Source organism: Sarcophilus harrisii, chromosome 3 (genome assembly GCF_902635505.1).
Source record: "Sarcophilus harrisii chromosome 3, mSarHar1.11, whole genome shotgun sequence".
Lineage (NCBI taxonomy): Eukaryota > Metazoa > Chordata > Mammalia > Dasyuromorphia > Dasyuridae > Sarcophilus > Sarcophilus harrisii.
In genome coordinates, this window is record NC_045428.1 from 532405716 (window position 1) to 532421782 (window position 16067).

The 16067-nt window shown below is 36.7% G+C and overlaps 1 protein-coding gene across 1 annotated transcript; it reads right to left on the bottom strand.

Annotated features, from left to right (window-relative positions):
* Window positions 1–1515: 1515 nt before the first annotated feature.
* LOC100916019 (olfactory receptor 52K2-like) lies at window positions 1516–2494 on the bottom strand. The gene has a single exon (XM_003764730.2). The coding sequence runs from the start codon at window positions 2492–2494 to the stop codon at window positions 1550–1552; it is 945 nt and encodes a 314-aa protein (XP_003764778.1). The 3' UTR covers window positions 1516–1549.
* Window positions 2495–16067: the final 13573 nt, after the last annotated feature.

The following is a 16067-nucleotide window of genomic DNA, read 5'->3' on the forward strand; positions in this document are numbered from 1 at the left end:
GAAGGGAAAAGAGAATTGCTTGTATATTGTCTAAGTATGTAGGTAGCATAGTGAATGAAGTAATAGGTCTGAAATCAGGAAAATTCATCTTCCAAGTTCAAATCTTTTCTCAGACACTTACTAGCTGTGTTACCTCAGGCAAGTTATTTAATCCTCTTTGCCTCAGTTCCCCATTTGTAAAATGAGCTGAAAAATGAGCCAGTATCTTTGCCAAGGAAACTTCAAATGGGGTCACAAAGAATCAGAAATGATTAAATAATAACACATAGTCCAAATTTGGCTGATGTCATAGTCACTTAGGGGAGATGGAAGATATAATATAAAGCATGATTTACTTAAAAAAATTGTTAGACTTAGAGTTACAAAGATTTGTAATTCAAATTTCCTCTGGCACTTGGACAAAAGCTGAAACAAAAACTCTTTGAGCCTCAGTTTTATCATTTGTAAAATTGAGATTAATACTACCATGATACTTATTTGAGTCTTATTATGTCTCAAAAGAAATTACATAAAATGATTTGCAAATGCTAGAGTCCAATATCAATGCCAAATATTTTCTTTATCCTTCAGTAGAGAATACTCATGAGAAGAAATAATAATTGTCTTTAAATGTGTGAAAATTCCTCCTATGGAAGAGAGAGAAAATTTGCTCTGTTTGGCTAAGAAAAATGATACAATATATGGAAGTTATAGAGAGGGAAATTTTAACTTGATAAAGTAAAAATGTCCAAAAAATTCAAGTCATCCAAAAGTAAAATGAACTCAGATGACTTCTGAAATGCGTTGGAATTCTGAAACACAGTTCCCTTAACTGGCCTGAGTTGGGGAGATGAGGAAGGAAGGCAGTTGGTCTATGGAAGGAGAATTATCTTTGTTTCTATCACTGCCTCCCCATGAACTTTTGATCTCCTGTATAGTTCTCTAACAGTTTCTAAAGTCTCTAGGGTCCATTACAGGAGAGATTGTTTTTGCTCCAGAGACAGTGTATTAAAAGTATGCCTTGTGAGCAAACTGTGATTTCATGGAGGGCAGGGACAAGTTGCTATTCCCTCTCCTCAAAGCAAATCACTGTGAAAAATTAATGCTGAATGAAGATTTGTTGGAAAGTATGTCCTAAATGAATGGACAAGACACCTAATCTTTCTTCATCAGGGATATCAAAAGAGCACTTGGGGAGGTGAAGAGGGGAACTGGGCCTGTTCCAGGCAATAAAAAAGCTACATTTCTATAACTTTTTATTATCAATTTGCTAATTTGTGCTTCTTGGATTGTCATTTGGAAAATATTTTTATGTTTCTGCTTTAAGTAAGTGTATATTCAATGTTTCCCATTAGTCTATGACTTTGTCTTCTCTACACCGGATTGGTATTTCTCAAAGGACAAGGATGCTAGTATTTGAACCAAATGTAGAGGCTGTGTTTCTCTCCATATAATTTGAGACCAGTCATTCTCCCCTTCTCCCATTGATGGACTAAATTCAGGATCCTGAGGTGGAAGGATTGTCTTGTTATCTCCCATATAGTTCCATGATCTACTCACTGGCTTCCATCTAGATTTTCTTTCTTTGGAAGATACCCACGACTCGTTCACGGATCTGTTTTGTCTTGACTCCATAGATGATGGGGTTGACCATGGGTGGGAAAAGCAGGTAGAAGTTGGCTGCAAGGATGTGGACATGGGGGGCAGCATGGCGGGCTAACCGGTGCATAACTGATGAGATCACAACAGGTGTATAGAAAGCTAAAATGGCCCCCACATGGGAGGCACAGGTTCCAAAGGCTTTGTAACGAGCCTCCTGAGAGGCCAGTCTGAGCACTGCCCTCAGTATCAGAGCATAAGAGAGGACCACAAAAAGCAGGTCCAACCCCACGATGACCAGAGCTACTGCAATTCCATAGACATTATTGAAGCGTGTGTTGCCACAGGCCAGTTTCACCACCGCCATGTGCTCACAGTAGCAGTGGGCGATCACTCGGCTCTGGCAGTAGGAAAAACGCCGGAGCAGGAAGGGGAGAGGGACCATGAGGGCCACGGCCCGCACTACAGCTGCCATTCCAATTCTGGAAATGAGCGGCCGCGTTAGCACCGTGGTGTAGCGCAGGGGTTCACAAATGGCCACAAAACGGTCAAAGGCCATGGCTAGGAGGACAGCTGACTCCATAATGGAAAAGGAATGGAGGAAGAACATTTGGGTTAGACAGGCGTGGAAATTGATCTCATGGTCATTCACCCAGAAGATTGCCAGCATCTTGGGAAGGGTAGAGGAGGAGAGAACAAGATCAATGGCTGATAACATGGCCAAGAAGAGGTACATGGGTTCATGGAGGGCAGGATCTGTCCAGATGACGAAGAGCAGAGTACAATTACCTAGCAGGGCGAGGGTGTAGGCTGAACAAAAGGGAATAGAGATCCAGATGTGCAGATGCTCTAGGCCAGGGATTCCCATTAGCAGGAAGGAGGGCGGGTGCAGGGAAGTGATATTGGAGGCTGACATGGTTATCTTAAGCTGAGCTTACTTATGGCTACTCTCTAAGTGATATTTTCCCATTAAAAGTACACAGGATGGATTTGATAACTCAGGCTCTGTCCTTGAAATTATGAGAATCTTCTTTCGTCCTCATAAGGGAAATTAGAAAGTGATTGACCTAAATGGAAATAAAAAAAGAACAATTTAGAATATCCTTCAGGCAGTTCCAGTGCAGATGATAGCAGTGCAGCCCTGGCCCCAGCAAAGCAAAGCAGGAATGAATCTAGGAAAACCAGAAACTGAGCAATACAGAATCAGGGGGTTCCAGATCTCTCAGCCCAGAAACACTGAAGAGGTCCTGGAAGGTCAGAAGGAAAGGTCTGTGGCAAGAAAGTGAGAATCAAGAACTCAGGCACAGCACAGCCTGCACAAGTGTAGCCCTGGCCCCTGCTTCCACCCCCGTGCCAGGAAAGCAGGATTCAGTGGCTTTAGCACACTAGATCTTACAGCTGCAGTGGGCAGGGACAGTCCTAACAATTCCAAGGCCTAAAAGAATGGTTGTGGTCAGATCCCTAGTAGGAGTTCTGAAAGTAGCTGCTTGAAGCTTGGGACACTGAACCCTCCGCCCTAGAAAAAGAGCCTTATTTTAGTAAAGAATTAAAAGCCTAGTAATAGGTTAGGAAAATGAGCAGACAACAGAAAAAGTTTGACCATAGAAAGTTACTATGGTGACAAGGAATATTAAAACATACACTCAGAAGCCAAAGCTCCTACATCCAAATCCTCCAAGAAAAATAAGAATTGGTCTCTACCATAGAAGAACTCAAAAGGGATTTTGAAACAAGTAAAAGAGGTAAAGGAAAAAGTAGGAAAAGAATTGAAAGTGATGCAAAAGGAAATACAAAAAAGCTAAGGAAGAGAAAAATGTTTGAAAAAGCAAAATTGGTCAACTGGGAAAGGAAATACAAAGTTCACCAAGGAAAACAATTCCTTAAAAATTAGAATTGAACAAATGAAAACTAATGATATTATGAGAATATTTTTCAAACTAAATAACAATGCAAGAAATGCCACCAGGCAGGGTGAACTAAGTAGAAAATGAGACAGATACAGTAAGATCTGTAGAAATTAAAAGGAGTAAAAGAGTGTTGGAAGGGTCACAGAAGATTTCCTGGAGGACATGTTACTGTCATATTAATCTCTGTCTGAAAATATACAATGACTCTATCCAGCAAACACGAAATGACTCTTTGTTTCAAAAACTTAGATTTTAAAAATTTTAATAGGTTGACATGGATATATGCCTCTAAAAAATTAATAATTACTAACATACTGCTTTCTTACTCTGAACATCATCTCCATGGAGTCCCAGTTCTAATTTTATAAACCTCTGTATTGGTCATAGTTTCCAGCCTGGGATGTTCTGATAAATGTTTATTACTTATATTTCCAAAAAAAGGTACACATGACACAATTTTTAGTTTAATCTGCATTATTTTCTTCCTCATTTTTGTAACTCTAGATAATCAAGAAAACAATAAATCAAGCCCTGATATATCATCTACCAATTTCTGAAGTGTAAATTTTTACTCTGAAAATTTAACAAGATACTCTGGTTGGCTTCAGTATACTTTTTCAAACTTTACTGAGAAAATGGAGATTATCTGTGAGAACTCCTTCACCTATTTATGTTTTCTTCAGAAATATGGAAGACAGCAAATAGTACTGACACTCTACAGTGTACATCTTCAATTTATTCTGAATTCTCCCAAATTCCAAGGATTAAATCATAGGGTTAGATTTTTCTTTTTCCTTAGTGGCTTCCCAAGGTACATGACACCCTTGATCTCAGTTAGCAAAAAAAAAAAAAAAAAAAAAAAAAAAAAAAAAAAAAAAAAAAAAAAGGAAAAAAAATAAAAGCTCCTAAACTGTTCATGGAGGCCATTCCTGATATTTTTCTCTTTAAGACTCCTGAGGGGCATAAAACTCAGAATGTGTGATCAGTATTCACCTAAAGATCTCTTCATCCATCCTTGTTCAAGGCCCAGAGTAGTCCAAGGGCAAGAATCAGGGGCCTCCAAGTCCTCTGCCATCTCTCTGAAAGATCTTCTGTTTGTGTGAATTATCTTGTATAGAATTTTAAGAAATCTATCCCTCTCTCAACCTTGTTTTTCCTCCAGAAAATGCTTCATTAAAGCAACTATAACTCTTTAATGGGTGAAGATGCACATAAAGATGCACATTGAGCTAAGAGTGAGTATTCAATTGAATTCAATTCAGCAAGCATTTCTTAAGTGCCAATTGTATTTCAGGCATCATGCTAACTACTTAAAACTAAAATAAAAAATGGCCCTTTAAAGATATTATTTATTCCTAGAGGATAGGGTATATATACATTGAGAAGTGAATTAGATAATTTGAGAATTTATGGAAAGTTGTACCTTTCTTGAGGTCCACTTGAGGTGAACTTTGAAGGGATTCTGGGATTCCAGGGTATAGAGTGAAGAGGGAGTACTTTTCAAACATGGGAGGCAACTAATGCCAAAGGTACAGATCTGGGAAATGGAATAACAAGTATGGGAAATGGGAAATGATTTGGTTGAAACGTGGTTGAGATTTGGGAGAGATTTTGGTTGATGCAGAGGTGTATATATTGGAAGATCTGCATTTGATTTTTGACACTTATTAGATGTATTCAGGGGCAAGTCTTCTAACATCTCAACTTTAATTTTCTCATTTGTAAAATGGAGCTATTAATAATTGCATTGTACATCTCATAGGGTTGCTATGAGAAAGTGCTTAGCAAAACTAAAAGCATTTTAGAAATAGGAGTCAGTTATCAGAGATTCAGAGAAGAAGGGAAGGGAATAAACATTCATTTAGTAGCTATCATGTGCCAGGCACTATGCTAAGTGCTTTAGAAATATTACCTAATTTTATCCTTACAACAATTCTATGAAATAGGTACTATTATTTTCTCCATTTTACAGTTGAGAAAACTAAGGCAGACAGAGGTTAAATCATTTGCCCAGAATCCTACAACTAGTAAGTATCCAAGGCCAGGTTTGAATTCAGGTCTTCCTGATTTCATGCCCAGTGTTCTGTGCACTGCATCAATTTGCTGCTTATAGTCCAATTGGTACACGAACAGGAAATTCCCCTTACCCCATTCCCAACAATGTTTTTTGTTGGAGGATTTTCAGTGAAAAATGGAGGTCACTATTTTTGAGGCAACACTTTCTACTTTTGAGCAACTCTCGTTGTTAAGAAGCTTTTCCTTCTGTACAACCTGAAACTGCCTCTCTAGAAGTTCCATACATTTATCTCTAGTCCTTTTGGCCTCTGTGATACAACCCTGAAGTTAGGTGGCCTAGGGCAATGGATAGGACACTGGATCGAGAAGACCTGAGTTCAAATTTGACCTCAGACATTTCGTAGCTGTATGACCTAGGCAAGTTTTAACCTGACTCAGTAAACTCATCTGTTTACTGTGTGTAAAATCTGTAAAATGTGAAAAATTAAAGCACCTACCACCTAAGGTTGTTGTGAGGATAAAATGAGATAATATTTGTAAAGTTCTTTGTAAACCTTCAGTGCTACGTAAGCACTAGCTATTATTGTTAATGAAAATAATGAACAAAAATGCTAAGATTAGCAAACCAAAAAAGTATAATCCTCATTCCACATGATAACTCTTCAAATACTTGAATGTAGGGATCATATTTCCCATTATTCTTTAAATTGATCCTTATATGACATATAGTTCCTTGACCGTTCTGGTCGCCACAATTCAGTTTCTTGATGTCTTTTCTAAAAGGCAGCTCCTATAAGACAAGAAATATATATTTGCATTTTGAATATAAATGGTTTGTCAAATAAATTAATAAATGATTGAATCTCACTCTGCTCATATTTTCTGGTATCATATATTCTCTGGTCCTTCTGTACTTAAAACCTCAAAGATATCAATTTTATTGCCATATTCTTGCCATTTTTCACTTCTCTGTCTTATTTCATCAACTGGTCTTTAGCTCACAGATACCCAAAATTGTCTTCTATTTCTTTGGTTCCTAGCATGAGGTTCTGCAGATAGCAGATATTTAATCAATGATGTTAACTGACTGTTAGAGCTCTTCATTTCTCAAGGCATTATAGAACTCTGAAATTCTCAAATTGGAAAGAACTATAGAAATAATTTAATCCAAATGTTCATTCTAAGAAATGAAGGAAGTTAAACCAAGAAAGATGGAAGGGAATTGGTCAAAGTAATTTACCAAGTAGTGAAAGCTAGGGCTATAATCAGGTCTCCAATTTATAGAACTTATAGTCTTTATATAGTATATCTTACCATTTATATATCTCTGTCTCTATGCTTCTTTTCCTTTTCTTCTCTTTTATCTTTTTAGTCTATTCTAGAGAAGGACATAATTTGATATCTAGACAAATCTAAATACTGTGGTGCTAATGAGGCACTAGTAGGAAGTGAGAAATGAGAGAATCTGGATTGCTGTATTAGAAAAGAGGAGGAAAACAAAAGTTTATTAAGCATGTACTTACTATGTGCCAGACACTGTACCAAGCAGGTTATAGCCTCTCACTTATTTCATCTTTACCATAGCCCTGTAAAATAGGTGAAATTATGCTTCCTATTTTGCAGTTTAGAAAACTGAATCAGATGGAAGAAGTGATATATTGAGGAAGATGGTAAAGAAGATATTGGTAAACAGGAGGGCATTACCAGGGGGAAGTATGAAGATTTGGAGGAGCATAACAAGGCACAGAGGTATAGTGAAAAGACAATTAGATGAAGAATTAGGAGGTTAGTGACACTTATCACTGGAGTAAAAATAGAATCTAAGGACAGGATCTCTTTAGAATCTATTTTCTTATCTATATAATGAATATGATAATAGCTAGAATTTATGTTTCTCTTTAAAATTTTCAAAGTCTTTTAAATATGTTATTTTATGTATAAGTCTGAGAGGTAGAGGGCTATTATTATCATCATTTAACAGATGAGGAAACTAAGGCTAAATTGCTTGTCCAGAGTAACTCAATTAGCCACATTTTGAATTGAGATTAGAACTCTCCTTGATTTAAGGTTCATGGTAATACTAATATTACCTACTTCATAATTTGTCTATGTGTGTATGTATATGTATGTATGTATATATATGAGGGAGAGAGAGACATGCACACAGACCAAAACACAAAGACAGAGACAGAGATACTGACATAGAGACACACACTTATATACACAGAGATCCATTTGTTAAATGAAGTCTAGGATGAATAATTTAGAAATATCATCAAGCATATGAAACTGATGATCTCCTTTGTAGATCAGACTTAAGCTATGGATCATATCAATATAAGGTCAGAAGAACAGACTTTAAGACCCTAAAATAATCTATTTTCAAATAAAGACTCAACTCTTTCCTACCCTCCTCTGTTAAAGAAGCTCAGCCCTGTCACCCACATTAGTCCACTGGAAGAGGCCATTGCTATAGATTCAGATGTTATCTTTCTAGGAAGTAATGAGTCTCACCTAATAGTTCTTCACCACCCTGCCACTCATGTCCTTCTAGAACTCCTAGTCCCAATTCATGTTTCATCTTTCTCTGACTAGTATTCTTACCTTTAAAGCCTGGAATTCATCTTAGGTCATATCCACTGGCTCTAGTATCTGTGCATGGAGTTTGGAGTTTGTCCCTCCCAATGCTTTTGAAATACCACCTCAAAAAGAAGGGGGAGAGTAGGTGGGAGGTCCTAAATCAACATTTTACTCTGCCACTGGCCTCTTCTCTAAGACAACAAAGGGAGTAATGAAAGGTACCTGTGTCCCCAAAGAAGGCCTTGAGGGACACTCCAGGGCAGGACCACACAATGTTTATAAAACGATTAAGAACTATTATACCTCAGTTGGGCAGGGACCTCATATTTTTCATTTCTCCTGGGAATGAATTAGGGGCATATTAATTTAGTTGAAAGAGTCAGGAAGTCTAAAGGCTTGGGTTTTAGTCTATAATCTATCCCTAACAAATTCCTTCCTTTCCTCTCCTTCCTCCTCCCTTCCCCCACCATAATAAGTGCACTTACATTCACAGAATTTCAGAGATAGGGAGAGACTCAAAGTTTATTTAGTTTACTCTGTTCTTGAACAGAAATCTTCTGTACAACATCTTAAAAAATGAGTTCTGTGTGGGATGGGTGCTACATCCCTTTTCCCAAGTTAACCAATCAGAGATGTCCTCAGATACAAAGAGAAAGCAATTTTTTAGTCCCTGCAGAGAGAGGTCCAGCACACCCAGGAAGCATTTTAGCTCCCAACATGTGCCCTGACCTGACCAGTCAGAAACAGTAAAGCTGATTAAATAGCAAAAGACCCAAGCCTTGTCACTGGATAGACTAAAAGGAAGTAACCATCAATGACCAATGGTCACTCATCACTTCCTGTAGCTGAGTTAGGGGCTTGACCTTTAGAAATCTCTAGACTTTGAGATCATTTGACTTCCTGTAACCTGGGGCCTAAGGCCTGATCTTCCAGCTCTGCAGAGTTCTGGGAATAGGGATCATGTGACTTAGACCTAAAGGTTGACCTACTCTATCTCATAGACTTTTTTTTTAATAGCTTTTTATTTACAAGATATATGCATGGGTAATTTTTCGGCATTGACTCTTGCAAAACCTTTTGTTCCAATTTCTCCCCTCTTCCCCCCCACCCCCTCCCCTAGATGGCGGTAAACCAATACATGTTAAATATGTTAAAGTATATGTTAAATAAAATGTATGTATACATATCTATACAGTTATTTTGCTGCACAAGAAGAATAGACTTAAATAATGTACAATGAACCCATGAAGGAAATAAAAAATGCAAGCGGACAAAAACAGAGGGAGTAGAAATGCTATGTTGTGGTCTACACTCATTTCCCATAGTTCTTTCCCTGGGTGTAGCTACATTTCTTCATTACTGCTCTATTCGAACTGATTTGGTTGATCTCATTGCTGAGGATGGCCAGGTCCATCAGAACTGGTCATCATATAGTATTGTTGTTGAAGTATATAATGATCTCCTGGTCCTGCTCATTTCACTCAGCATCAGTTCGTGTAAGTCTCTCCAGGCCTTTCTGAAATCATTCTGCTGGTCATTTCTTACAGAACAATAATATTCTGTAACATTGATATACCACAATTTATTCAGCCATTCTCCAATGGGCATCCACTCTGTTTCCAGTTACTGGCCACTACAAAGAGGACTGCCACAAACAGTTTTGCACATGTGGGTCCCTTTCCCTTCTTTAATATCTCTTTGGGATACAAGCCCAGTAGTAACACTGATGGATCAAAGGTTATGTACAGCTTGATAACTTTTTGAGCATTGTTCCAAATTACTCTCCAGCATGGTTCTTATAGACTTTTTGAGAAAACTTCACCTGGTTTTATTCAGTTCCAAATTGTTGTCCAGAATGATTGGACCAGTTCACAACTCTACCAACAATGCATTAGTCTCCTAGTTTTTTCATATCTCTTCCAATATTTGTCATTCTCCTACTCTGTCATATTAGCTAATCTGATAAATGTGAGTTAATACCTGAAAATTGCTTTAATTTGCATTGTTCTAATAGTGATTTGAAAAATTTTTCATATGGTATTGATCACTTTTATTTCTTCTTCTGAAAATTGCTTGTTCATATCCTTTGATCATTTGTCAGTTGGGGAATTCTTATTCTTATAAATTTGACTCAGTTCTCTATATGATGATAGTTCCTTGAAAGTTGTTTGCTTTTACAATATTGCTGCTATTGTATAAATTATTATCCTGGCTCTCTTCATATTGTTCTACATCAGTTCATACAAACTTTCTCAGGTTTTTCTATAATGATCACTTTCATCATTTCTTATAGCACAAAATTCCATAACTTTTTAGCTGTTTCCCAGTTGATGGGTGCCTTCTTAATATACATATATTTTTGGCACCATAAAAGATCTGTTATAAGTATTTTTGCGTGGCCATTTCCAATTAAAATTTTTTTGGGGGGTGATTATATCCAGTAGTGCACTATTGAGATATGTACAATTTTATTGCTTTGGGGATGTAGTTCAAAATTTCCTTCCAGAATGGCTGCAGCATTTCACAGCTCTACCAATAGTTTATTAATGTAACTGTCATCTCACAATCTCTCTAGCATTTATCATTTTCCCTTTTTGGAGGGGTCAATTTTGCTAATCTAATTAATGAAGCAAAAACACAGACTTGTTTTCACTCACATTTCTCTAATTATTAATTATTTTGAACATTTTAATGTGGCAATTGATAACTTGGATTTCTTACTCTGCATATTGTCTAGTCATATGCTTTTACTATTTATCAATTGAGAAATAGTTCTTATTCTTATACATTTTAACTACTTTCCTGTATATCTGAGAAATGAATCCTTTATCAGAGAAACTTCCTATAAAGATTTTTCCCATTTATTTGCTTCCTTATAATTTTAGTTGCAATAGTTTTATTTGTGCAAAAATGTTTCACTTTATGTAATCAAAATTGTCCTCTCTTTCTCTTGTTTGGTAATGAATTTTTTCCCCTATTTAAAGAAGTGACAGTTAATTTTCCCCTGCTCCTCTAATGTTTGTGATGTCTCTTTTTTTTGTCTAAATCATATATACCCATTTGAAACTTGTTTTGGGATACATTATTAAGATGTTGGTCTAGACTTGGTTCCTGCCAGACTGCTTTGTAGCGAGGCAATGAGGCTACAATAACAAAAAAGATACAATTTATCCATTCAATGGCCTTATGTAGTCCTGAGGAAAATAGCATGTACACATATAAGTCTATGAAAAAATAGGGATAGGGGCTGGTTCTGTAATTTTATTTATTAAGTTGAACTCCCAGATAAGAAAACCTCTTTTAAGATCTATGGTGGTACCTTATCTAAAAGTTAGTCAAAGAACAGAGGCTTAAGAAATTATATTTATTGACTGATTGAGTAACTGAAGCCTTGTAAGATTGCAAATACTTAGTGAAGAATAGAGAAAAGAGATAGAATAAAACTTCATATTTCAAAGTGTTTAATAATTTTTTACTTTGGATAAGAAAACTTTCTTCCCCAAGTTTCAGTTTCCCCATTCATTCAAAGAAAGGTTTAGACTAGGTCATCCCTTAGTCCTCATTCAGCTTTATTATTCTAAATTTATTCTGTCCTAAGAGTTTTTGTTTATGAGTTATATTTATAGATATTTACCATATTAGAAATAAAATCTAATTTTGAATTTGTAAACCAACTGAAAGGATTCCTAGGATCTCCAGAATTCTCTGGACCAAGTCCTAGACCACAAATTCCTAGAGGTCAGGGATTCTTGGACTTAGCTAAAGGTTATGAAATTATTCTTCTCCATATTTGTAATGATAATGTTAATACGTATTCAAAGTAACTGAATTTTGCATAGTCACCTAAAGGTAGCATTCAGGAATGAAGGATGAATGTATGCATTATAAATGTATGAAATTATAATAATAAAAATTTTATATGGGATAGCAAAGTGCTTTCCAAGTGTTTTGACATTTGATCCTCACAATTCTATAGGGTGATGGTAAAAGCTATTTTACAAACGAAGAAACTAAAACTAAGAGGGTAAGTAACTTAAAGGACTTGTCTGGGGGACATAGCAAATAAACTTTTGAGGCACGATTGGAACTCAGGCAACTTCCTGAGACAAATCAGTTGTTTTATCCATTTTATTTTGTATAGTTATTTCAGTTGTAGATGACTCTTTGTGATCCCATTTTGGGGTTTTCTTGACAAAGATATGGGAGCAGTTTGTCATTTCCTTCTCCAGCTAATTTTACAGAGAGGAGACTGAGGCAAACTGAGTTAAATGACTTGCCCAGGATCACCTATAAAATTCTGGCTAGCTTTCTGGAAGGTCTTGGGACCAACCTTGGTCTCAGCAGAATAATTACCACAAGAATAATCAGGAGTAAAGTCCAAAGTCTTTATTGTCTTCTTCAGTCTCCCAGTCTGAACCAGTCTCCCCAATAATGCAGGAGCCAGGAGAGCCACCACGAAGACAGTCAAAAATAGAATATCTATCTTCCAGTCCTTATTGGCCCTTATTGTAAATACATCATTACAGCATATTGATTATGTGTGAACTTAGAGAACCATTACATCACCATGCTAAGTACTAAGTATATATATGAACTAGAGAACAATCATCTCATCAATTCCACTGAGTTAACACCTTGTTTCAAGTATACTTCTTTCAAATATACTTCTCCAGAGTTCCAGCTCTTTACAATCACCTACGTATCTGATGACAAATTTGCATTCATGAAGATTATGAGTCTTTCTGATTCCAGGCCCATTGCTCTATCATACTACCTAACTGTACTGCTCCAATCTCTACACCATAAAAATAGTTAGTCTTTATATAATATTGAAAGTTTATAAAACATTTAAAAAAAACTTATAAGATGCTCATAATAACAATGGAAGGGAGAGTACTATTAAGTACACTTTACAGGAAATTGACACTCAGCTATGTCATTTGCCTAGATTCACTCAACTAGTAAGTGTCTGAAACTGGATTCACTCCCAGGTTTACTTGCCTCAAAATTCAGAATTCTATCTATTATGCTATACTATAGAAATGGAAGACAAAACTAAAACAGATTCATTTCAATGAAAGCACCTTCCCAGAAGTAGAAAATATTTATTGTTTGCTATTTCAGAGAAAAAAAATTCCATGCCACTTATTTTTTTTTTTTCATATCATAAGTCTGGATAAATAGATCCCAGAGCATCCTTCTCAATTATTCCTGGTTCCTTAACTTCCTCTTCTTCATCTATCAGTATCACTCAATACTTATCTAGCTCAATTCTAGGCAAAATGGCAAGAACTTTCTTGGCTCTGGACTTCTTGAATTTTAATACCTCTTCTATTAAATCTTCCTTTTCTTCTAATTCTTTGGCATTGCCTTTGTGGCAAGGGAAGATTTTTTAGAGTCTTTTGGCAGAGTGGATCTCCCAGCAGAAATACTAGAATGCCTCCAGGAGGTCATTTGATAGGTATTTCTGACTTACATGCAGCACTCACTACTGGTTAGGAAATGGTGATTTATTTATAAAGTCTATGATTATGAGGAACTGCTTCCCCACACTTTAATGATGGGTGAGGAAGAGACTGAAGAGCATGGGAATTTTGGTTGAATTTTTTCATGTAGGACATGGATAACAAGATGAGCAGTTTCAGTGGTTGATGCTTCATTAGTTAAAAGAAAAGGAAAAGGACAGATATTTATTAAACACCTGCTATGTTCTAGGCATTTGTAAAAATGCTTTGCAAATATGTCATTTGCAAATATGTAAAAATGCTAGAGACAAGAAGTTGCTTGTGTCTAAAATAATTTTGAGTGAAAGTAGATAAAAAAAGCAACACAAGGATGGGGGAGGGGGAAGAATTATTTTCAAATAAATGGATGCCAATCCAGAAATCAAGTGAGTCATGCCTCTAGATAAAAGAATTGGGTATATGGCATAGTAGTCAGATGTTGGCTTTCTCACAGCCATAAGTCCTGGCTTTCTAACTGTGAACAGAATCCAAACTACTTCCTCTTGTTTATATCCACAAAAATTAAAGGGACACATGTGAAATGATTTCTAACCTTTTTTCCACTTTCAAAATTTTGCTATGATTCCTTGAAGTTCACAGACAAGAACCTCAGTCCTCAGTGTAAATGGTTAAGGCCTAATAACCCTTTTTCCATTTGGAGAAACAAACATCAGGTACTATGCAGCTCAATCCAAGCAGTAGCAACCTAATGGGACCCTGATGTATGATTTAGAAATCATTTGCCCTTCCATTGTCTCATTGGATCTTCAAGGGTAGGGCAAAATAATCACTCCTATCTTGTAGATGAAGAAATTGAGCCTTCGAGACTCAATTTAGAGAGACTCACTTGTTTAGAACTGCATAAGAGTCAGTAATTGAGCTAGTATTCACAACTTGGTTCCTGTTCTGTCCCCTACTCTGTTCCAACAATGCTTCTGCTTGAAGCCTGTGCTTCAAGGGTTAAATTCTCTGAATGCTATTTGTGCCTCTTTCCCTAGACACAGAGTTTACACAGAGGTCTTTTTACCTTCCCACCCTCCCCTGGAGAATTTCTTTTCCCAATGGAGGTATCATTAGAGCAAGGATTAAATGGGTCACCAGGTCCTCTATATCCTAAGCCCTGGAGGAAGAGGAGCCACAGTGAATTTTATCATGTCTCCTAAACTTTGGTAAGTTGAGTCTATATTGTGGAGAAGTCAGTCCTTTTGTGCCCAATATTCTGTTGGTCCAGCTCTGTGAGAGATACATGGAGGGGACAATAAGGATATGACAAGATATATCTTAGATAGTCTTTTATTCAGTCCTCCAAACGATCCTGTGGTTTGCTGAGAAAGGCATCATCATCTCCATGTGACAAAGAGGTAAGTCTAGAAATGTAGATGATCCCTGGATTCATGGGGAAAATGCAATAACTTCTTTAATGCTGTCACTATTAACTAGTATTTACAGAAACCAAGAACTATAGAATGTTGTTGACTTCAGAGACTAGTGAGATAGCTCATCAGGGGTGCTCAAACTTTTTAAATAGGGGGCCAGTTCACTGTCCCTCAGACTGTTGGAGGGCTGGACTATAGTAAAAACAAAAAGTTTGTTTTGTGGGCCTTTAAATAAAGAAACTTCATAGCCCTGGGTGAGGGAGATAAACGACCTCAGCTGCTGCATCTGGCCCGCGGGCCATAGTTTGAGGACCAAAATTTTCCTCTGTAGAGGTGAAATCTGTTTTTGTTTATTTTATAACTCTTGACTTTCTTCTGACTCTCAGATTCTATGATTTCAGAATGGGAAATGACTTTGTTTCAATATTACCCATTAATTTTGCAGGTGAGAAACTGAGGCACAGAGAGAGGAAGTATTTTTTCCAAGGTCACATAGTGAATCCATTGCAGAAATTAGACTAGAATTTACATATCTTCTGAATCCCAGCTCAGTGCTCTTTCTATGCTCTCCATAGCCAACATACAAATGCTCTCAATAATATTCCGATAGAGGTTTTTTCAGCTCCTGATTAATATTTACAGTAACAGGAAACATTATTTCTTTTTTTTTATTATATCTTTTTATTTACAAGATATATGCATGGGTAATTTTTCAGCATTGACAACTGCAAAACCTTTTGTTCCAACTTTTCCCCTCCTCTCTTTACCTGCCTCCCCCCCCTTCCCCATGGCAGGTAGACCAATACATGTTAAAGTATATATTTAATACAATATATGTATACATATCCATACAGTTATTTTGCTGCACAAGAAGAATTGGACTTTGAAATAATGTACAATTAACCTATGAAGGAAATAAAAAATGCAGGTGGACAAAAATAGAGGGAATGGGAATTCTATGTAGTGGTTCACACTCATGGAAACATTATTTCTTAAGGCACTCCCATTTCATTGTTGGGTGGTTGTAATGAAATATTCTCAAGTTTTCCAAACATTATATTTCTACGGGCTGAGATAATACTGAGTTCAGATGTGATGTCTTTCAA

Excerpts from the sequence above, each read along its gene's own strand:
- LOC100916019 (XM_003764730.2), bottom strand. The coding sequence starts at position 2,494 with ATGTCAGCCTCCAATATCACTTCCCTGCACCCGCCCTCCTTCCTGCTA.